At 33.3% G+C, this 25047-nt stretch overlaps 3 protein-coding genes across 3 annotated transcripts; 1 reads left to right on the top strand and 2 right to left on the bottom strand.

The window, feature by feature from the left end:
* Positions 1–294: 294 nt before the first annotated feature.
* Positions 295–7997, bottom strand: TRIADDRAFT_57537 (uncharacterized protein; the record flags this gene model as incomplete). Its single annotated transcript, XM_002113371.1, has 27 exons — positions 295–311; positions 373–409; positions 499–624; positions 708–774; positions 884–948; positions 1133–1391; positions 1713–1768; positions 1911–2027; positions 2137–2261; positions 2340–2454; positions 2546–2651; positions 2745–2861; positions 2926–2972; positions 3055–3103; positions 3184–3289; positions 3371–3446; positions 3691–3866; positions 3947–4076; positions 4151–4334; positions 4421–4641; positions 4694–4802; positions 5387–5636; positions 5739–5853; positions 5921–5980; positions 6063–6112; positions 6306–6376; positions 7840–7997. 27 exons carry the CDS (start codon positions 7995–7997, stop codon positions 295–297), a joined length of 3009 nt encoding a protein of 1002 aa, XP_002113407.1.
* Positions 7998–12537: 4540 nt separating this feature from the next.
* TRIADDRAFT_66402 (syntaxin 1.4) lies at positions 12538–16749 on the top strand (the record flags this gene model as incomplete). The annotated part of the gene is made up of 10 exons (XM_002113734.1): positions 12538–12567; positions 14299–14394; positions 14797–14896; positions 15066–15140; positions 15262–15323; positions 15620–15728; positions 15816–15889; positions 16071–16160; positions 16351–16509; positions 16621–16749. 10 exons carry the CDS (start codon positions 12538–12540, stop codon positions 16747–16749), a joined length of 924 nt encoding a protein of 307 aa, XP_002113770.1.
* Positions 16750–19827: 3078 nt separating this feature from the next.
* On the bottom strand, positions 19828–20826 carry TRIADDRAFT_57535 (uncharacterized protein; the record flags this gene model as incomplete). Its single annotated transcript, XM_002113370.1, has 1 exon — positions 19828–20826. The coding sequence occupies one exon, from the start codon at positions 20824–20826 to the stop codon at positions 19828–19830; it is 999 nt and encodes a 332-aa protein (XP_002113406.1).
* Between the last annotated feature and the right edge of the window lie 4221 nt (positions 20827–25047).

Here is a 25047-nt window from a genome sequence, read left to right as displayed (position 1 = left end):
GCTATCTGTCCTTGTTGGCCTTTACACCGAAATTTTCTTGGGTTATTTATATGTAACAGTTATAAATACATCAATTTTGTCACAAGTTCAGATCGAAGACTTGCTTAACTTGAAAAACTCACAAGGCCTGTACCTAAAACCGTAACACAAATTTAAAAGAAAATTTGAAATTATTAGCAAATAATCCCCATGAAAGACGTAAACATTCATGAAATCAAAATATTATGAGAATTCGATGTTTGTAATACCCATAAATCCAGCTTCAGGTTCTATTACAAATTTAATAGAAATATTTTAACCGTTAAGTTGCCCTAAATATGAAGTTTATATCATATCTAATAAAAAATTAAAAGCTACGATACTTCATCTTACCTCGGGGTTCTTCAGTTATTTCTACAGGCAAATCTATCTGTTAAAGTAAACAAATTATATGAATATATGACAATAAATGCTAGATCCGATAGCTAAAATTAAACGAAAAGAGTTAAAATACAGTACTTTCAACGTCAGACGACAATCGGGTAAGATTCCTGAATTTCCCAACGTACGGTCATTATCAAATAGTTCGCAACCATTCAAATGAAGGTGTTGATCAAAGGGTGCAACTTGAAATTCAGTCATAACCTAAATAATCGTATAGTAAGCCATAGATTGACCAATAAATAGATAAATATAAATACGTGCCAGTAAAAATCTATTCACCATACCTTCAACTTTAGATCGCGTAAAGTTTCATCAGATGAAATTGTAACTGCAACTTCACCGGGGCGACATCTATAATGTATTAAAATCAAGAAGAGCCATGGACACCAGTTCAATATCCAACTTTTGTAAACGCTGGTGTAAAGATTACAATACCAACAACCCATTTACGAGAACTCACCGTTTACTACGCCTCAACGGAGAAATTGTCGTAATGCTACGTTTACGAGATTCTTTTTGAATATTCTAAATAATTATAAAATTTTAATTTATTTGACAACAAATAGGAGATAAGGGTGCTTTTTCAAATGATCAAATCAAAGATAGCTAGTTATATGTATCCAATTAAAATACTACGCTAATACATCTACAGTAAGAAAAAAATCATTAAAATTTCGGTAAATTTAGATCAGTAAGTTCAAATGCGTACCTCGCATTCATCATGAGAAGGACCGATACACTTTTCATCATCTGGATTCTCCTTACTGATGTAAATTCTGGCGTTTCTGTACGTTTTAATCTCTGTTGCTCTTCTTTCTATTAAGCTATCAATACAGATTTGGCAACATGGCGGAAAACATTCACATAATCTATCTTTAACCGTGATCTTAATTTCTTTACAAGTTTCACTTGTAGTTCCATAAAAATTAAGCAGATTAACCCATTCTTCTGTAGTCACATTAACGTAACTAAATCATCAAACCGGAATAACAAATGATGAAGAAATTTATGAATGCGATGCAAGAGTAACCCAAATGACAGCATACATTAACAAAGGGCAAATAAAATCACATTTTATCTCCATCGAGATCCATCAAAGGATCGAACGGAAGTTTATTGTGTTCGCAAAGAATTTCAGATAGATTAATTTGCTTAGGACGACACTTTACTATTGGTTGCCTACAATTGAAAATATGACCTTCACATCAGGAATTACTTTTAGCCTATTAAACTACTAATAAAATATATCCATAGTTTAGCCTATAAATTGAGCCGCACTAATCAGGTACCTTATAAAGTTACGCCATTTTCTTACGAAACTTAAAGGTATAACGTAAAACTCTCCCTATTGATACAATAGAACCCTACTTTTATCGGTTTTTAAGCAATTTTAATTCAAAGTTTTAACTGTTCATGTATATTCAAACGCGGTATATGCAATATAAATTTATTCATTTAAAGGAAAAATTTTAATACCAATAACGAACCTCATCCTCAATTGACGGTCTAGATTTGTTACTATATATTTTACTTAGAATCTTCTTTTCAGTAGCAGCATACAATCTTAAAGTTTCTTCATCTTCTACTCTAGCTTTTGCGATTTCCTAGTAGGATAGTTCAAATTTAGCTTAACCTAAGATATATTCTAATCACTTCATCAAAGTTATAATCTCCTATTGACTAATCGTTATAATTAAAAAACTAATTTGTTACTTCGCAAAGGTGACAAATGGGTGTTCCCACTGGATAGCTAGCTGCTTCAGGAAAGTAATATTTTAACATGAGCCAGACTACTTCACTAACTATCTGTCGATTCGATTCCTCTGCGGTTAAATTACCTAAAAAATTATCGTTTAATTGGTGAAACAATCTTAAAACCGAAATTTTTACAAAGTAACGACTAGCTATAGAAATACCATGTTCTTCACATAGTAGATCTTGATTAAATTCAAATTCATCATCATAAGTAGCACTATCTGCTGCTAGGTTAGCATCACTTTCGGCATCTTCCTTGGCCGGTTCCGAATTTTCCTATGATATATATTTGCAAGAACACAATTGCAGATTAAATGGATAGTAATTCTCAATAATGTGCTTTAATAACAAATTGATAGCCAATTACCGTGGTCGTTTTTAATGAAGATTCACTGATATCCTTCTCGAATTTCTTAATAGTTAAACCTTTCCAATTTCTAAGAGATACTTTGCCAATCCAAAATTCGGTTTGTCTACATAATTAAACAAATTTAATAAGTATAAAACTATGGAAGCGAAAACAAAGCAATTTCTATTAGTTTTTCGAAACAGATATACTATAATACCCAGTTGGTAACGTTTTGGTTATGGTAGATTTAATAAATTTCCAATCATTATTCAATCTTGTATCAAATTGAATTCTTCGATATTTTTCCTCCACACATTGTTTACACATATCTTCCCTGTATCAATTAAAAACTCGATTTATATTTAGTGATACTACAATATTTAACAGTAACTCATCACCTAGTTAGACGGGGGCCTCCACCATATAACTTGTATAATTCATTTGCCTACAATTAATTAAAAATTAATTACTATTTTTAAAATAGCTCTGAGTATAAGTTGTGAGCTATACATATCGTAAATACATACATATATTTGGTTGATTCTCTTAACCATAGAAACAGAATCGGGTGATAATCTAATAAACGACAGTACCTGTTAAGTTTAAATTTAGCAATACCACAGCATAATATCTTAAAATTTAATGATAATTCCTACTTCTTATGATTACACAAAACTGTCTTATTATCAATAGGAGAATTAAAATCTTGTTTACGCAGCCATTCTAAAAGCCATTCAGTTGGAATCCATTCGTAAGTTTGATCTAAACAAATATTGAAATTAAACATTGATATATTAGGAGTTATTAGTAATAAGAAAGATCCTATAAATCAAATATTAGTACCTGTATCAGCTGACAGAGAAGGATAAATTCGATTTATCTCTTGCGCTCTATTGCTTATCGCAGCTGTATGGCTTAGCTGTATTCAAAAAAGTAATACATTGCGCATTAAAAAATGAAACTCATATCACTCCAATTGTCCTCTGATGCCAAAATGACAATGTAAGATCTAAACTAGATTAGCAAGATTTGCATGAATTGTATTAGTTTGACTGATTTCACTCTTTGTCTGAGATACACAGATATAGACAGTCTGAAGTTTTATAAGCTGAAAACAATGATAGATTTTAGAAATACTAGCGACACAACTTTAAAAATCTAACCATTTGTTCAGTAACTGCATTGATCCAGTTCTTAATGGACACGTTATCTTCACTGATGATTTTAACAATACTTCTGGGCAAAATCACGTTCTCTTTTAAATCGCTAGAATATTCTCCTATACTAGAGCGTCGCGTATACACCAACATGTAGGCGCTGCGAGATGCGTGATAACCAGCTAAAAATAAGAATGTTAGCTTAATGAAAAATGCCTTACAATAATTTGTCCATGCAACATCATCATTATTAAAGCAATACCTTTAACCGGTTTAGGATTTTTACTCGATTGACTTAGATCATCAGATTCCATTGAATCTTCATCTATCTGTAATTTTTTCCCACTTAACTGATATACCGCCTCATCGTTAAACACATACCAAGATTTCGACTGTAATATTATAGAGGTGAGTTATACAAAATAATTTTAGCAAAACTGTATATCATAGAAAAGCTGTGAGTAACCTCGTCTTCTTTTATATGTGTAAAGTAATGACCGGATTGGGTACCAGCGCCGCGATGTATAAGAACAGCCTTTATGTCATATATGAAAGAAGTATCTGTTGGTGCATGTCTTATATACTTGGTCATATCGAGTACTTCTGGAAAATGTAATATAGATTTAAGCTTTTTCTTTTGGCCGGTATTCCTATATCAATGTTAAATATTACAATTGTATGTTTAGCAAAATGTAATAAAATGGTAGGTAAGAAAGATAAATTAGTTGGGTAATACCTATCATAAATAAATCTAAGTAGCTGAATATTTAAAACTGGCGGAAGCGAATCTACTCCAATCCATCGAGAAGCATCACGCTTACTCTGACACACCTCGCAGTAGTACTGATTAGGTCCATTTAACTTTTCCTTCTGCAATAGAATGGTAATATCGCAATAAGAATGACCGCATGTGTTATCGCTAAGCCTAGATCTTAATTTTTCAAATACTGTAGTCAACTAAAGCGTATATGGTAATAACATTGAAATATCAGAAGGAAAAACCTCATACTTTGAAGAAGTCATCGAAGCTCTTTTCTAACGTACTGTGCCCTGCTACCGTCAAATCTAGTTCATAAAAGGTAGCATTCCTTTCCGAGATAAACTTGCAACTGTCACACCTTCACATAATAAATAATACATTAAGTTATTTAATATTTCAGTTTTAATCTAGGTATTTTTTCTACGTTATTAATAATCTGCTAAATAGTTATATAAATTGGGATGCAGGACTTTGTGATATACGAATATCTTCCTTGAAATAATGTCCCAATAGTGCTTTGTACTTTTGTATCAAGCTACAAAATGAAAATATTATCAGGGTAATAGTTAATAGCAGCATTTTATAGCGCATTATAATATTTGTGTAAAAAGATTGATGTAAAACTCACTTGAGAGGAAAGTGTTGTCTCCAAAAGTGTCATGGTTAATTGACAAAATTCTTGGATATCCTAGTGAGAATTGCAAATTATTACACATGCATAGCATAGAATTACTGTTAATAAGATACATTTAACTTCACATTTAAGTTCTAGTAAAACCTGCTGCTGATTGGTATCTAGACCAAGGAACTTTATTAACGGTGATGGATCAATATAGCTGGTAAATAAAGAACTATTCGTTATATTGCATACCAGTGAAGGTAAAGCAAACTAACTGATAGCATTAATTTAGTAAATAAAGATAAGGAATAAGTGAAACTTACCGGCGCTTACTAAATTGCAGAAATGCAAATATTAGTTGTAAGTAATCACAAATAGATGCTAGTGCAGGCAGGATTTGTTCTTGATTGCCAACAAATTCAGGTACACTTTCGTATAAATTATTTAACAGACTTCGTCGACCCTGAGAGCTAGAATGGATAGCTTGAGATGATTTTATACTGTCACTAATCTTTTTACTTATATTAATTTTTTCATAATAATGGCTTTCTATATCAACATTGTCATCCAACCCTAAAAACATGTATAACACACGTTATAAGTTAGCAAGTAGAGTGTTTACTAATGATACTTAAGCACCCTACAGTGAGAATTTTAAAGTATGTTGCCATTTACCCATTAAACTAAATCCTTTATCGGTTAATAAATCCACTTTTATTACTTTATCCCGAACAAAATCGTTCCGGTAGCTATAAATAGCGCTTCGAAAATCAGAGATGAAAAACCAAACCTGTACAATATACCGAAAAGAAAGAATTAACTTGAAATGCATACCTTGAATAACGTAAAGCTACTACCTGTAGTAAAGAGTTAACATAGCAGGTAGCTCCAAGATTTCTCAGTCCTAGAAATTGGTTCTATTATAATATCAAGAAAAATTTATAATCAGAACTAGCTAGTATAGAAGCAACTAACTATGATAAAACACCCAACACTTACATCTTGCCTGACAATATTCTCAATGACCTCCGTGTATACAGCAGACTCAACTTTTGAAAAGAAAAGCATGTTACTATAGTTTGTGTACAATAGTTTGCATTTTTAATATTTCTTAGGTGTATTAATCTTATGATATCATGATACTGTTCTTTTTATGATAAGATTAAGGATTTGGGGAATGTTTGTAATGTAGTATCATTACTTCTTAATTATATTGCAGCGTCATTCAATTCGTTAATTTACCTTCAGTATTGGATATCCAATTCGCTTCCCCTAAATGCACTAGGCAATTTGGGTTACTGCGACAATTACTCCTAGATGAACGAATCAGAAAGTTATGTTAACCATGTAAAATTGATTTTTATAGTTAGCGATATGATTATTATAGCATGCCATGCAACGTGGCCTCTTGCTGTAAAATCTAGACATACATACACAGTATTATATTTTACATGTGTTATTTGAAAATAAGCTTATCACATGAGAAATGAAATATTCCTACTTGTATAGTACTAATTAGTATTACGTATCATAATATAGTCTGCAAAGTAATGTATTAAGTCATTGATGTTGGGAGATAATTGCCTAATGTAGACCTACGGATCACTATTGGATCATTTTATAATTTTTGGTAGTAAGTTGTCATTAGTAAGAATAGGCGTTTGATAATATTACATTATTCCTAGCTAAACTAGATTCATTGACGAATTTATTCATTGGCTTCCTATCATTTAATTTATCCCATTGCAGTAATACATGACAAAGAATAACTCATCCTAGCTAATTAAACGCCATCTATCTAAAGTGCCTCCATATTGATTGATGACTGCTTGCATTTTTCAATTCATTTTGAATGCCTATTTAGACTTGATCTTAAATTGTTTGTAATAGGTTAACGCGTTTCAAAACATGAATCATAATAAAGTTATATACCCATTTACAGTGTTATCTATGCTATTTAATTAATTACTGTATAGATTGCAGATTTTAGAGCATGTTAAACCATCATCCGACAATCCTATCATTGTTGATCCATATCTGAAATTTGAATATTTTCCAGGATGTCTACCGCTAACAAGAAATGGCAATCAAACTGGAGATTGATTACCCAATACAATTACGGTCTAAGCAAGTCCAAAAATGGCTAAAGTATAAGTATTGTATCAAGATTCCTCTCGTATGGTGCAATATAAAACAGTGAATATGCAGATGATGTAGCAATTGCCTTATGTATGCTAAAGTATCCGTTATGTCGCTGCTTTGGAAGCAATGGCTGACGTAAGATTGTGAAAAGTGGTCAATTTTGTTACTATAGAGGTTAGTAGCTTTCCTAATGTGCATTACGTCTGATCTCTTGTTTAGAATTCATTCTACAGGCTATAAATACATTTTGAAAAAAATATACTATCAGTAGAATGCCATTTGTAGTAGTAATCCTGACTATAATTTAGCAGATAGACCTAATTGAAGCAGACAAGTCCTATTTTGCTAGTGATTGTATCGTGCAAAGCACCATACCCCACTGCAATCTGTACTTGATAGAAAAGTAGTTGTAAAATTCAACTGGAATTACTGCACACTATGAATTGAAAAGTAGCTGTATTCAATACTAAGTTTCATTATTTATAATCTCATATCTCTAAAGCAAATTCATAAATGTAGTCGATAGCATTATAAGTAAGCAATTTATCGCACGAATCAAATTGATTGATTCTGAAAGAGTTGGCATTTCCCAATCACTCTCATTCATTGAAAATGCATGACAAGGATATCTTACTTGCTATGAGTCTTATCGTTGGTTAAGCTGCAGGAATTAAAATGAACTCCATAAACTTTTTCTACTTGCTCTTGATTAATTTGCTGTACAGTGGATTCTTTAGCCCATTCCCAATCAATTTTATACTTGTTACTGCTACGCGTTTGCTTTCCTTTCATTTTGATTTTTAGGAGCTACATTGATGGTGGAAACGCTGGCAATTGCTAGGGCACAGTGGCCACTGGGCAATACTGTTAATGATGTCCGTATGATACAGTGTCTTGTGGCTTAACTGTTAACCTACTGTACTATACTATAACGACTGTGCAGTCTATACCACTATCATGTATCAGAAATTGCAGTGTGAAATCGAAGGGGGACAATCATTTTGCTCGTATGAATACACTATAGGAACTTCTACTCGACTACACTAGACAAATTTAAGGTATCCAACAGAACATTATGGCACTGCAGTACTGCACTAGACGTAGTATTGCCGCCAATGACAAGTGCTCGCCGGCGACCATTTAAAATGAAAATTCTTCATTAGGAATTTGGATATAAATTTATTTTTTTTTTGGGGGGGGGGGGGGGAATATAATAAGTATCATTAATGAATTGGAATAAGAGCTTGTTGTGTCAAATTTCTATGGCTTGTGACCATATTATTATATTATTATTCATGCCTTGTCTAAATTCAATTTTCAGGCAGATATTTTGAATTCAATTTATTTTGCAGTATGCAAGTTGACTTTGAAATTGCAAGGAAAGATGCATCAAAAGTAATAAAATATTATGGAATTGTAGTGCTGTACGATGGCTACGCATACAAAAATGAAAAGGATTCAATTGGAAACTATTTTTTAATATCTCATTAGAGTAGGAGCTTCTCGGCTATTTGTGCCCTTGTTTAATCCATTTTCAGATCGACTTCTTTCAATTTTATTTGACGGTATATCAACTAACTAACTGTGCAGCCATTCTATGAAATTATTTGTTATACCCAAGAGATGCATCACAGATAGGCTCCCATTGAGTAATTGTCCCTTGAATCCATTTAGGTCAACTTTTTCAATTTTATTTTACGGTATATTAATTAACTAACTATGAAGCCATTCTATGAAATTATTTGTTATACCCAAGAAAGATGCGTCGAACAGAATAGGACTCTGCCCTACTAACCAGTCTTCTTCTAGTGGTCCATGACTGTATTAATGCACTAGACACAGTGTAGCCATGGATAGGACTTAGAAGTGCTCACTTTTGTGTGCTTATATTAAATTATTATTTATTACGAGCATATCAAAGAAAGATGCATTGAACAGAATGTTATGGCCATGGACTAATCCACTACACACAGGGATACGACTTGCGATTACTCTCACTTTTTAGTCTTGACAGTATTATTCCTTAAGCATATAGAACGGACTATAAATGAATAAAGAATGAAAAATTATTCATTAGGAAATGATGGTTTTTTTCTTAATAATGAATTCGAGTAGTAACTTGTAGTGTAGGATTCCTAATTGAATCCATTTTCAGGTAGACTTTTTTAATCCTATTTTATGGTATACTAGTTGACTTTGAACCCTTTATATTAAAATTGTTATTTATTATATCAAAGAAAGATGCATCCAAAAGAATGTTACGGCCATATACAATATTGTACCACAGACTAATGCACTACATATACACCTGTCGATGGTTTAATTTTATAGAACTGACTATAAATGAATAAAAAAATGAAAAGGGATTCGTTAGGAAATTACTATTTTTTTCAATAACTAATTTGAGTAGGAGCTTCTCGCGTATTTATGCCTTGTAAAATAATTCATTAGGAAATCACTGTTTTTTTTTTTAAATTAATTTGAGTAGGGACTTGTCGCGTATTGATGCCTTGTTTAATCCATTTTGAGATCGACTTTTCAAATTCAATTTTATGTTACGGTATATTAACTGACTTTGAACACTTTCTATTAAAATTAGAATTATTATTATTTATTCTACCAAAGAAAGATGCATCCAACAGAAAAGTTATGGCCATATACACTGTACAGTACAATATTGTACCATGGACTATTGCACTACTCACAGGGATATCCAGGAGTTACGAGTGCTCACTTTTTAGTGTTTGCAGTAGTATTATCCCTTGCGCATATAGAACCGACTACATAAAATGAACCAAAAAATTACTCATTAGAAATTACTATTTTTTTTAATAATAGTTAATTCGAGTAGGGGCTTCTCATGCATTTGTGCCTTGTTTAATCCATTTTGAGATCGGTAATTTTACGGTATACTAACCGACTTTGAACTCTTTATATTATATTAAATTATTCTATATTATACCAAAGAAAGATGCATCCAACAGAATGTCATGGCCATGTACCGTGTTGGACTATGGACTAAAGCGCCACAAATAAGGATAGGACTTCTGAGTGCTCACTTTTTAGTATTTACAGTAGTATTATCCCTTACGTATATAGAACTGATTATCAAAGAATAAAAATGAAAAATTACTCATTAGGAAAGTATTCTTTTTTTTAATAATTAATTGGAGTAGCAGCTTGTTGTGTAGTGGTATGCCTGGTTGAATCCATTTTCAGATGGATTTTTTTCTAATTCTATTTTACGGTATACTAACTGATCTTGAATCATTTCTATTCTTAAAGCAAGGAAAGATAGATCTTTTTCTATGTACATGATATAACGTCGTTGAGCTTTTGGGTGTGGAAGCTACTGTGGACACGAACTGGGCGTAGTTGGCTCTATTCTTGACTGCATTCATTTCATGCGGTATGGCAGTCTATTTGCAATAGTCTATTTTAGTGGACGATATTGACAACATATTATCGACTTTTCTTTTAGGGTTATTATTCCTACTCGATAGTTAATTACAATTTATAGCATGTGAATTCTGCTGTACAATTGTATTCTAGATGTTGATGTATTGAGCAGATCATGATTCATGATCGTGTTGAATGATATTGCTATTTTTGTAAACCTTGGATAGACCTAGTGGTAGGGTTGCTATGGAACGATTCAACGAATATTTACCTGTACCACCAATCATTTCTAATTAGAATATATAGTAATGGAATAAAATGAATTGTTATTCCACATTAATTACTATCCTGGATGTTTGTTTAGCTAATTCTGAATCGATCTTAACTACGCTGTACAAAATATCACGCTGGCCTGATCACTACAACAGGCCATCCTTACTCACTTACCAGAAGAGAATGATGTCTCAGAGACTATGGTACACTGCCATAGTCCATAGCTACCATTCAAATTTGCAATTTTTGATTATCTTTTTTAATTACTGTATTATATACGCGTATACGAGCATATGTATACACTGCCATAGTCCATAGCGACAATTCAAATTTGCAATTTTTATTCTTGATTATTTTATACGCGTACTCGTATACGAGAATTATCGCTAACCATTTTGCATCAATTACATTGTACAATGTACACTTTGTTGGAGCTGTCTTACTGATAATGTAGACATGTATTGACATGTTTTAAAAAAAATGAAGAAATCGTCCAATCTCACTTCATTTTTTTTTAGACATGTCAATACGAGTATGTCTCATAATGTATCAGTAGGACAGCTTGAACGACGTGGAGAAAGTCATTGGTACAAAATGGTTAGGGCTACTGTACGCACATGTAGGTGAAGGGATGAAATTGTGCAATCTTCTTCATTGGAACAGTTGGAGGGTTCCTTTCCCTAGGATCATGACGATTTTAATGCAAGACTCGTCCAAGTCATGCGGTTCGTAGACGCCATTCTGGCTAATAAGGCGATTTTTATTCCCTGTCCAATGTCAAGCAGTTCGTTGACGCCATTCTAGCTAATGGCGATTTTTATTCCCTGTCCAATGTCAAGACATTATTGATTACGTAAGGGTAGGATAATTTGCGTCTCCACCCTACCACACCTTAGAATAGGATTGCAATCTTCTTCATTGGAACAGTTGGAGGGTTTCTTTCCCTAAGATCATGACGATTTTAATGCAAGACTCGTCCAAGTCATGCGGTTCGTAGACGCCATTCTAGCTAATAAGGCGATTTTTATTCCCTGTCCAATGTCAAGACATTATTGATTATGTAAGGGTAGGATAATTTGCGTCTCCACCCTACCACACCTTGGAATAGGATTGCCGAGTTGGTAGTGCAGAAGTACTGTATATGGACTCATGCAGTAGAAGGAAGAAAAACCTCCCGTACAGGATGCCAGTTGGTGGATTGCAGTCTGTATACCGAACAGCATACCTAGTGCACTGAGCCACGGCTGAGAGCAGCGGTGGTGGTGAAGCCAGTCAAGTTGACGCCTGACAGTGTACGTCGTACTACTGCTCGTCGATCACGGCCAACAAAGGACGCAGACACAAATCACTCAGGCATGAGTGCGTGTTGTGTCATTTGACTAGAAGAAAGTGTGCAATTTTCGAGTAGTCGATGGCTGTATCTAGGCAGTATTGTATCCGCTGTTGGCTCGGTCAGTCATAGCAGGTGACGGACGACCCATCACAATCGTCACAAAAGCTTCATCACCTGCTTTGAAGATAGCAGCACAATTTCACTGGCCAATTTTCAAAGACCAAATTGCAGCCATTTGCCCACCTTGTAAATCATTGCAAGAATCTGTGTGGATAGTTGTTCAACAAGTTATTTTCCATTCTTGAATAGCAAGACCTAAGCAACACCATGAAGGACCGAATGATAGAAATTCAAGCGGTATGAATTAACCTAGCGTAGGCTAGCGAACCAATCATTTTTTTTCTAGATGTGACTAGGCATGTCACACACACAGACAGAGATGGAGACCAAAATCGATCTGGCTCAAAGAAATGGATGATACAAGTAGCCGTCGTTAAATGATCAATGCTATTCGTTATAGTCTTGCTGATGTTTGTATTATTAGGTTCTACACTACATGACGTTCTGGGCTATCATCCAATAGGATGATTAAATACGTCTAATGAACAGGCGACAATTTAATGAAGTCTAGTCGCCAGCTTTAGTCAAATAGTCACCACGCACCCTTCTAGTCACTCGTTGCCTAGGCGCAAGTTCATTCTGCTTTATCCACTTCATTTTCCCACATCATGCAAGAATGGAGTGTACAGTCTATGCATTACAATACATAAATGGATGACCTAGTGCAGACTACTGTACCATATTATCGGATATGTCCAAGGGTAGCCATTTCTTGTTGTCAAGATCAACTCCATGGATATCCAGATCCTAACTAGTTACGGCCACCTAATTGACTTTGCTAATAACAAGTATTATCATCAAGCAGTAAGTCACCGCCATAGTACTTTTTTTCCTAACAGCCTCTGATCCAATCAACTCAGGATAATGGCATCCATTGTTGCCTATGCTGTAAATACAGTTAGAAGTAGATAGGAGTAGCCATTTTCTTGGTCAAAGCCAGGCTCTACTTTTCAATGTTACTTTTCCTCTAGCTTAGCTCTCTTTATCTATTCATCATAATCTACGCTAAATGGATGATGGTAGTCAACGAAATTTCACACTTACAAAATTGTAAACAAACGCATCAAAAATGATCAACTCTTCATCTTTTGGGCAATTATCGTAAACGATTAGACTTAGCATTCACTATCAACGTGCAAAAAAATAAAAGATAAAAAAGGTTAAAACTACCATTGAATAGCAATATAGCAAGAAATGAATGATTCACTTCCATGCTTTTAATCTATCAATATGAAATATCAGTTACGGTGACATAAAATCCAACTATTTACAAAAGAGGGACAATGCCGCGATAAATTCTTCAAACCTTCAGTCATTGCTAGTAACCACTTGGGTAACTCCACCACAAGCCGAGTTCAATTGAATTTCGTCCACGATGATTCACTCTGCAGTTTGAACTTAATATCACCGACAACTCAAGTATCCCTAGCTTTATAAGAAAAAGGGCCTATTTTCAAACTTAACCAAACAAACAATTATCCGTTAATAACTTATTAATTACCCATCAGTCACAGCTCTTATGACGGCATTACTCATTCGTATAACTGTAATCTTAGGGTAAAATGATTTTCGAAATCCATCATTATTTTCAATTTAAGAACTAGCAAAAATATCATTCAGTCTACATAAATTCAATCGTTTTCTTCATTTCGATTTATTTGTTTATCCCTGCGCGGTCGACTTACTTTACCAAGCATAATAAGCCTATTATAAATTATAGATCGTTGTCAAGCATTCTCTCCCATCTTCAGGGTTAAAAAATTAAATTAGCTAACACTTTTACGCGTCCTCCCTCAACTTAATATTGTGATAGATCACAAGAAATACAAATAGAGCCAGAATAAGCAAATTACTAACGCTACCAGGACTGCAGCTCGAGCTAATCTCGATTAATTTAATAATCCTAATTCAATATTTAATTAATAACACCTGATTAACCTAACTAAAACACCAATAAATGATGAACAGGTACAGGCTAACCAAGATGATGAAGAACTCGACGATAAAGGGATTGAAATCTCCATTGAAGAGCCAGTGCCATTCATGGAAGACTTCTTTAACCAGGTAGTTATCAGTGTCATGAATTTTACCTTGGAATAGGATGTAATTCACATGAATGTGCAGTAATAAAACTTTAAAAGTTAGTAAAAGAGTTTCTAAATGTATTTGTAAGTAAATTGAAAAGAATTGAAATCATCACCAAGTTAATTTAATGGTAAAATCAATGGTTATCACTCTTTTAATTCTCGCAATGATGTACGGTATTCCGTTCTATAGAACGGAATACTGTAATTGGATAGCTTTCATTCCAGTTACCTTATGCAGTTCTCACAAAATATACCGTAATTACTTGGCTAAAAACGAAAATACAAGTCTACACCTTCTCAGATATTAGTCACTATCTGCCAAGAGAGAACGACCAAATACCATAAATGAAATTAAAGTTTCTATACTGTCATATTACAGGTCGAACATATCGAAGGGGAATTAGATACTATCGAAGACAACCTCGCCCAAGTTGCTAAAGCCTACAGCGATTTCATAACAATGCCGAAAGTAACGGAAGGTAAAACCTACATGTAGGCGATATAATTATCTAATCCTGACAATCCATTGATATTGGTCAGTCTGCAGTTGCTATAATACCACTCTCGTATTTGCAACACTAATTTCAGTAAATATCAATCATGTAAAAAGTCTCATCACTTGAATAAACTATCTGAACCTTTTCACAGATAAACGCGAAAGTTTAGAGAAGAATATGGAAAATATTAAAATTAAGGCCAAAAGAATCCGTTCACAATTAAAAGGTTTAAATATACGCTTTACTTTTAGTAATATTTATCTATAATATCAACAGCTTTTCCCTATCCAACCTATCATAACAACTACGTACTAACAAGCCAATACGTCTATCTATTAATGTAACAGGCTTAGAAGCTACTATTGGGCAAGATGATCATTCCGCTGAATTTCGGATAAAGCAAACACAGGTAGGAGAAATACGAGTCAACACTGCTTGCATGAAAGTGCTGCTGAAAATCTAACAAAATTAGTGAACAAATATACTATGATAACAATGACGTAACGTATATTGATTCTATTGGCTTCTGAGATAAATTGCTGATCTGTGACCGCGATACCATAAACGTAATTGTAGAGATGACATAAATCTACCCTAGATACAATCATTTATCAATGATCGCCCATAAATTTCTTCTCGTCGCATACATCTCGCTTTTAATCATCTATGATTAATGTTGCCATTTATACTTTTTGAATTGTTAAGGTTACAGCACTTAGTAATCGTCTAGTTAGTCTTATGTCCGACTACAATACTATGCAAGTGGAACATCGAGAGAAATGCAAAGCACGTATTGTCAGACAGCTAGAAATAAGTATGGAAATTCACCGCGATTGTAATGTACTTGGAAATGATAATATTTCTAGAAGTAAATGTTACTAACAATAATCTTAATAACCAGCTGGAAAGACGACCACTGATGACGAAGTTGAAGAAATGTTAGAGCAAGGCGATCTTAATGTTTTCACTGATGGTGTAAGTTAATTCTATCTTATACTAGACGTCATTTTACCTACTATCTTTACCTATATATATCATAGTAAATAGCTATTCTTGATACAAGTCTCTTAAATTTATACTATTTAGTTATACAAATCCCCTTTCCATGACAATTATACAATCTATATTTATGAATTTATATCGTAATATGGTATAGATGATGATCGACAGTAAGGAAGCCAAAAAAGCTTTAGAAGCAATCGAACAACGATATGACGATATTATGAAACTCGAAAAAAGTATTAAAGTTAGTATTTTTATCGATGATAGCTTACGTAGAACGTCACAAGAGTACTAAAATATAATATACAAGCATTGTGCTGATATGCACATCAGTTTCACATCTAGAATACAAATAGTATCTTAGATTCCCTGGTTTATATCACAGTAATTCCTGTCACACAGCATAGTAAATTGTCGCTAATCTTTTGTTACAGGAATTGCATGACATGTTTCTTGATATGGCCATGCTAGTTGAAAGCCAAGGCGAAATGTTAGACAATATTGAGCACAATACTCTTAGTACTGTCGATTACGTACAAAGAGCAACAACCGATTTGAGTAAAGCTCATACCTATCAAACGGCAGCTCGGAAAGTTTGTCTATTTAATTTATCGATATACAGTACTCATTAATAACGATATAATATCTTTTCATTTTTTGCCAATCTCTATTAAAGTCCAACTTTTTGTCTGATTTTCTTACAGAAACTGATTTGTATCATTGTCCTTGTCATTATCCTTCTGATAATTATCACCGTCGCTATTGTTGTACCTACCGTAAACAATTCTAGTAATAATAGCGGTAATTCAAATCCCAGCACACAAAGTCCCTAAAGTCCGATCGAAATTTGGCTATTGCCTTTAAAAGTTTTGGTAATAGACAATTTAACTGATGTAAGATGGAAATATTACGAAGGCCATACTTTATCAATCAATTCATTGTCCGAAACTGAATATTTTTCCTGAGCGAAGACTGATGGATTTAGATGTGATATTCTATCATCTTGAGAGAATTCTATGGCGGCAAAATTTACAAAATCGATGAAAATAAGCATCTATAAAGCTATTGTAATCGTTCTTAAATTTTTGGTTCTCTTTAAGTGAATGTCTATAGTTAATTTTTTGATATGCTTATCAGCCTAAGACTTAATTATAGCGACTATATCAAAATTAAATGTTTATGCTTACAATAATGTTATCGTATACGAGTATTTACCACACTGCAATCTACAATAATAGGTAAAATACAATCGGTGTATATTAATGTAGCAACAACACCAAGGCAACTAGAAATTATTTTACTGTATATAATACTACTGTGAGAAATAATTTCTTATAGTAATATTTGCTATTAACACAACAAATGTGACAGTACTTCATTCATAGATTCTTTCATAAATCTTAGCGTACAGATCTACTGGAATCGTTACCTTATTTCCAAAACGCCTAAATGCTGTTGATATATTAATCCAAATTAAGTGGGTAATGAATTTTCATAGTCGTATGTGAATCGTAAGAATCTTTCTAATTTTAGTAATATAATCACAGCATCTATTCTCAATTCTTGGCTCAGTTCGTCATTATAAATTTGTATTTTTTATAAAATTAATCAAATTTTTTGTACAGTTACATTGCCGAATAACTGCTTCGAATATTCCAAAACTGTTTTGATTGAGACTTTTTTGTTTCCTGTCGACATGGTTAGAATGCTACGATGTTTTTCCACCTTCCTCTTTAGCAAGAAGATATAATAAATGTTTGGAGTATCTATTCCAACATCCGTATAAATTTATCCTAAGCCCCACCTACGTATAATTATTTATGTGTTTTTATAAAGTTAGTGAAAACAGTGCTTGTTAAATTGTAATTTTCTATCCTACTCGTATGTTGCTGCAAAACGGAATACTATATTAAAGAAACTACTGTACACGTAAGAGATAACGTGGTAATTTATCCTAGACGAAGATGGTCAATTATAAGACATTGTTACGGGCATACCCAATGGGATTATTCAAGGAGTAGAATATTAGTCCATTTACCAAGAAAAATGCACAGTACATTTGTGAATTAATTACATATGTTAGATATACCATATGTAGTAAACGACATATATACTGTATATCTAAATCAATTACATATGTTTAATGTAACATATACATATATGACTATGATACAAAGTTGCCATGAACAAGTCATTAAATGATAGTACTCAGTAAGAAGCTAATCGACTAAATTCGTGACTCTATGGTGTTGCATAAAACCTATAATTCCTGAGTAAGCCTCAGATGTATAAATTAATTAATTACTAATAGGTATGTGTTTTATTAGTCTCTATTGCGCTTGCTGACCGTCTTTCTCCACTCGCTCTTCAGCTATGTTATCAGATTCATGGAGTTTATTGACAGATTATCTCGTAACAGTTACTATTCCATTTAGCTGTTTCAAAAATTAAAGATAATTGGCAATAACTTTATTTTATTTGGGACCTAAAGCCAAATACGTTTGTAGTAATCTAATCTCATAACCAATACCTGAGACCTTAGCCAAGAAGTAGTATATCATCTGTAAATCTGTTTATTTAGAATAAAATTTTCTACTTTTCGATTTTACTACCCAATATTATAAACCGAGCTAGCCCATTGCGCAAACAGCCATTCAAGATTTGACGAATAGAATCTTTATTACTTTAATATACGAGTTATAAAGCGTGAAGGTAAACTATCCTGTATGAATACTTGAGCATAATCCATAAGGACATTAATAAATAAATTATAATTATTCATCGATTTATTGCAGTGGAAATTTTTATCTTGACAAACCAAGCAATTATTATTCAATTATATACGGTCTAGATGCAATGAAAAGTAATTATGATAACCTTCAATCTTATAGAAAGATTTTTACGGCGACATAGATCGCCATACGATAGCTGGTAATAAATTATGATCAAATTTTCTGAGTAGTTATACTAACGAAACATAATAATTTCAGTTTTAATTTTTAAACGCTCAATCGCAGCCTACAATTTATTCTAATTTGAAGGGGTATTTCGTGATCTAACGATTCTTTACTAATAGCATACAAAACGTTGAAATTATGCTGAATAATAAAGTATAGAACTGTAAATTGCTTCTATTGAATCATCACCATTTTAATTTAAAGTAATAATAATTAACGGATACCTCAATCAGATTATAGTATTAATAGAAGATTGTCAATGTCGTTTAATGCAGTACTATCATCAGCTCTATCTTCCAGCAAGATATATCTATCAATAAAGCATTTTATTAACTATTTTGATAGTAAAATCGGACTGAAACTGTTCTTAGTTTCATTTAGTATCAATTATATCGTACGATAGATTAAAGATTATCTTGAATTAATAGTGTAGTAGGTACTGCAGTAGTCGTAACAATCAAATAATTAAGCAATTGAAATTAATCCATCAATTTGTTAAAGTGATGATAGGACGCCAATCTCGAATATTCGTTAAAAGATTCACTTTCTCCATTAGCAATAGAATACACAATTGAACATTTTCGTTAAGATTTTCATCCATTGGAACTCTAGACAGAAGGCAATCCACTAAAGGGTAAATAAATAGTTTGTAACGTTTAACAGTAATGGAATAGATCACTTTTAAGAAAGAACGAATATAGTTGTTAACATTTTGATATGATTAACTTGATAGCTATAAGTGCAAAATACTGATTTTTATTCATTTCTTATTTTATTTATTTTTAGGAATCGGCTACAAAGTGTATAATTATCCCAACGAGTTCAATCCATAACTTTGTATGAGCTATGATTCCTTTTCATGAGCGATATTCAGTCCAGTAGTAGTAGAAAATATCGTGTATAATGAGATCCAATTTCGTGCTTGATGAAATCAAAGTATATTTAAATAAGACTTTAGCCCATTACTCCAGAGGCTAACGAGGATTCTAAACCCGTTGATCGTAAGGTAGACGGTCTCTTTGCGCTCTCGTAACCTATTAAATTTAAAATACGTCGACGAATACCAGATGTACAATAAGCATAGACCAAAGGGTTGATCACTGGATAGCTTAATGCAATATTGCGCAAAACCTCGGCTAAGACACGAAAATTAGGTATAGTAAAGCCACCATACCAAGCAATAGTAACGGTAATAAATGGTACCCAACATAGTGCATGCAATTCAATAATAATTGCTGTATGGATTAAGACACGACGATGGCGATGAATACGATATTTCCAACAGCCTCGTTTCAATAACTTTCTATCTTTGGGTAGTATCAAAGCTGTAATATGGATATAAATATAGCCGAACAAAATGATAGATAAGGGCAAGTAGAAAAAGATGGTGTACATGGAGCTATAAAAGATAAGTTTAGGCGTTGCATCATAACCGAACACTCTGCAAAAACCCTCATTAAGAGGTTGATAAAATATGGCTGGTATAGAGCTAGAGATAAATGGCAATAACCAAACTAAAACTAATATAATAGCAATATGACGTTTGGTCATATGGCGACGATGAGTAAGTGGATTGGCGACAGCCATATAACGATGGCAGCTAATAACACATTGATGTAGATTAATGATTAAAGCTAATGATAGGCCGATAAAAGGTAATAACTTGCATATTAAGTCGACACTGGCCGGAAAGTAGCGAGGAATTAAGTAAATGAGAGCGAACAAAATGCTGGACACCGACATGCTACACATAATAACGTTAGGAGTAGTACGTAGTTGGCGATAGAGAAGGATAATCATCAGAAATGCTGTATTGACAATAATAATAGAAATTCCAACACTAGTCATAATAATTAAATAAGGATCAAGAACGTAGGCTGGCGCTGGCCTGGTTCGATTATTGGCGATAGTAGGCATGAATGTCGAAGATTCATTAGTCAATATACTTGCCATGGCGTCAGTGAAGAATTAATGGTAGCTCCAAGATCGCAATCAGTGATGAAAAGAAGTAGAATCATGCAATGGTAGTTATTAGCAACCGATGATCAGAACGGGGTTAGAAGAATGGCTATGCTTGTAGTATTCTAGAAAGGTAAAAAAATCAATTTTACTTTACTGTTGTAAAACAGAACTGGATGAGAAATAATAGCTATGCACATCGTATTCTAAGAAATTAGGAAATGGATCTTTCTTTACCGTTATAAAGCAGAATTGATCAAATAAGGCTAAATAGGAATAATAGTTATACTCGTCGTATTCTGAAGAAATTAAACAGTGGATTTTTCTTCACTGTTATCAAACAGAGCTAGATAGGAATACTGGCTATGCTATTTATATTCTAAAAAGGCAAATAATGAATATGGCTTTGCTGTTATAAAACAGAACTGGACAAGAATAATGGTTGATGGAATGCTGAATACTAATTATACCTCAGTATAGCAGAATAAGATAGGAATAGTGACTAAGAGAGTAATATTATGGGTAAGCAAAAGAGGAATTTTGCTTTGCTGTTTTAACACATAACTGGATAGAATAATGGCTAAGCGAGCAAAATTATAGAAAAGCACAAAATGGATTTTGCTCCGCTGTTATAAAACTGAGCTTATGAATCAGCGCTGGATAGGAATAATGGCTATGCTAGCAGTTTATAATAGGAAAGTAGAAAATGGATTTTCTTTACTATTCTAGACAAAACTAGATAAGAATAATGGCTAAGCTAGTGGTATTGTAGGAAATCGATTTTGCTTCACTGCTCCTTTTTAATAATAAACACGCCATCTGCCAAATAAATTAGCACATTTTATATTGTCATACGTTGAACGTAGGGATAGAATTATCACCTTTAGCGATGCTGCCTACTGTTCAACGTACCCTCGATTTTGAATATTAATTCTTGCTTGTATTGGATTTAATCCGATGATTTATGGGGAACCGTGGAAGATGAAACTTTTATGACAATATTTCACCGTTCTTTAAACAGGATTCCATTTCAATCGCCTGGACGCTCGCCGTAGTCGAAGCTACTCGGTCTAAGGTGGATGAAATGTCTAAGGATAAAGTAGACTATCCTTGGATAATACTGGAAGAAATGGAGAGCTTATAGCGGTTTTATTTCTGCTGATGATAGCTACTCTGTCTAAGATAATGAAAAGTCTTGGAACGGAGAGCTTATGGCCACTTTTTTGCGGATGATTTGCTACTCATATAAGATGAATAAAAAATCTTGGGATAAATTAAGCTACCCTTGGGTAATACTTGAAGGAAAGAAGAGCTTACGATGATTCTTGTTACCGATGATTTAATACTCTGTCTCAAGATCGATATAAATCTTAAGACTAATTAAACTACCCTTAGGTAATACCTGAAGGAAAGAAGAGCTTATAATGATTTTTTTTTGCGGATGATTTTTATGCAATCTACGGATATCAATACAATAACCTAAAGGTTTCTTCTCCAAACAAATCTTTACTTTGAGGATCAGAAATGGCACCTTGAGCCTATTCAATCTTTCAATCAACGATGAAACCCGTTCAATTAAAGCCAACGATAGTCAAGGACGGTAAGACTAAATTCCAATCGAGACGGCGATTCTAATGATCTAGAAAGGACTAGCAACGTCAGACTCGAATTGGAAATAATTACTTTTGTACTACGATGGCCGTCAGCAGCTTCCTTAACGATATCCCAAGATATAGCGACACGCTTTTTTTCACTTTTATGCACTAGACAGGACTAATGTCGCAACAATCGTTGCTTGATATGTCGTTAATTTTAATAGGTGTTTCCTCTGCACTTTCCCATATGCCTTAATGATCGAATAGGATGGCGCAACGATGACAGATGCAACGTTGCTAATGTCATCATAATAAAAATAGAAAGAAACATTCAGTTTGCGCAGAAAGAATTGAATTGTACGCTAAATTATGGTTGAAAATTGAAAGTTTCCAGGCTAATTATGCTGAGCTAATGACCTAATTAGTGAAAATTAAAATTGCATTCTTAATCAGTTCAAAGATGGAGAAAAGAAAATCAAGATTAACTGTATGTCTATCCTCATAAAACTAGAATGATTAATTTGCCTAGGGTAGATGGAGAAAATAGTAACCATCGTTGATCGTTTCCATCGCCTGCTGATTAATATTGCTAATTAAGTTTAAATAATTGCCATTATGGTATCTAAATAGCACCGATTGGATGTAATCAACAAATAAGAGGAAAAACAAATTGATTGCTGTTCAAATGAAAAATTGAAAACACGGAAAGTGGATTAAATGAAGCGATTGCTATCGATTAACCTGTAGAGCTAGATATTTTTTCCGATTTGGGCTAGGGATGTAGAAGTAGAAGTAGTAGATTTGCTATCGATTAACCTGTAGAGCTGGACATTTTTTTCCCCGATTTGATCTGGGCTAGGGATGTAGAAGCAGTAAGAATTTCGATATACAAATAGAAATTACCGCTAAGGAAACGTTATTTACAATATTAGACAACTTTTTTTTAATATCAGTGAATAACGCGTTGATGTTGGATCTGATTTGTGGTAAAATTCAAGGAGCAATAAGCTGTTTTAAAATTATATGGGGTTCATTTTCAGCCGTACAAACCCGATCAGTAAGTAAATGGATTACTAAGCACCACGATCGATATTAGCAATTATTATTACAAGTAAAGAATAATTCTTCGATGCTATTGAAGATTAGAATAAACAGTAATGGAAAAAAATTTTAAGCTATTATTAATTTTTGTATAAGATTACTACATTCATTGGCGAAGTTATTTATCCGCTTTGGTTATGTCATTTTGAAACTGTCTATATTCCATGCCCATTTAAAATAATAAAACAAGATGTTCACGACTTGCAAATTCGCTCTCTTTCATGCCATGGAACTCCTTTCAAACCGAAGTAGGAAAAATTTTTGATTTAAAGCACGAATTGAAATAAAAGCAACTCTAAGTTATCCTGTAGAAAAGGGCTGATAAAGACGAATATCCTTACAAAAGCAAGCAAAATGGAGCTTGACAATAGCTAAATGTCATGGTGGATCGAGCATACCGTGGTTAGTTAATGATAGCAGGATGAAAGAAGATATTTACTAATTGTAAATTCACTCTCTTCTATGCTATAGAACTCCTCTTCGAACCAAAATAGCATAAAAAATTTGTAGTTTAAGCATAAATTAAAAGAAAAGGGACCCCAAGTTGTCCTGGAGGAAAGAACTGATCAAGACGAATATCCTTGCAAAAGCATGCAAAAATGGAAGCTTAACGGTGGCTAAATGCCTTGGCGAATTGAGTATTCTCTAGAAAATTACCTTTTTCTTCTTCTTTTCCACTTTTCGATGTTCGATGTTTGTTCAACTGGGTTAGAGAAGAGCAAGGGATGTTACCGTCATGATTAATCAAGTTGTATGACAAGATTGCAATCATCTGCCCACTTTTTAATTACTCAAGGAATGCTATGAATACCTTTTTCAACAACTCCTTATTGGATCAAGTAAATAGATCCAATGTAACAATAACTTGCACCACTTTTCTTTATTTCATCTATAGATCATAAGAGTATGGGCTGCGCCATCTCTATTTATGGGATTTTCATTCAAATCGATTGATGTTGCCATTTCTATTTTATCTTGTTGAATACAATTTCATTATCAATGAATCCTAAAGTAAAAATCATTGTCATCCTTTGAAAGAATTAGATCAGTAAAGATGTCCGTATACTTCCATTTTATTCTTAAATTTTTATTGACGCCTATTTGATAGAATCAGACAATATTGATATCCTTGAATAATAATACAATGTTGGTTATTTTTATCTTCGTCTCGACTATTATCACCGATTTACCCTTGAATATGTAGCAATTATTCTATAACCTAACAAATCAATAGTACAGCTATTTTCATTATCAAGTAATGAAGGGAAATTGGCTAGTTACTTCAAAAAATTAATGAATTATACATGAATTTTACCAAGGGAGTCTGTCAGTTTTCTCAGTCCATCTATTTCTAGCGTATTCAATCATTCAGAATACCTACTGTTCTCATCGATTGGAAGGAAAAGGTGATGAACTTTTATACCCATCAATCAAATCTTGGTCACCAAGAATCCTGTTTTTCCTTCATTGTACTTCATTAGAAATGCCTGCTAGTTAATATTGCTTTTATTTCTTCTTT

The sequence above is a fragment of the Trichoplax adhaerens genome, genomic scaffold (assembly GCF_000150275.1).
Source record: "Trichoplax adhaerens TRIADscaffold_6 genomic scaffold, whole genome shotgun sequence".
NCBI lineage: Eukaryota > Metazoa > Placozoa > Uniplacotomia > Trichoplacea > Trichoplacidae > Trichoplax > Trichoplax adhaerens.
The sequence above is the reverse complement of the archived record's forward strand: the minus strand, read 5'-3'. Positions and strand labels throughout refer to the sequence as shown.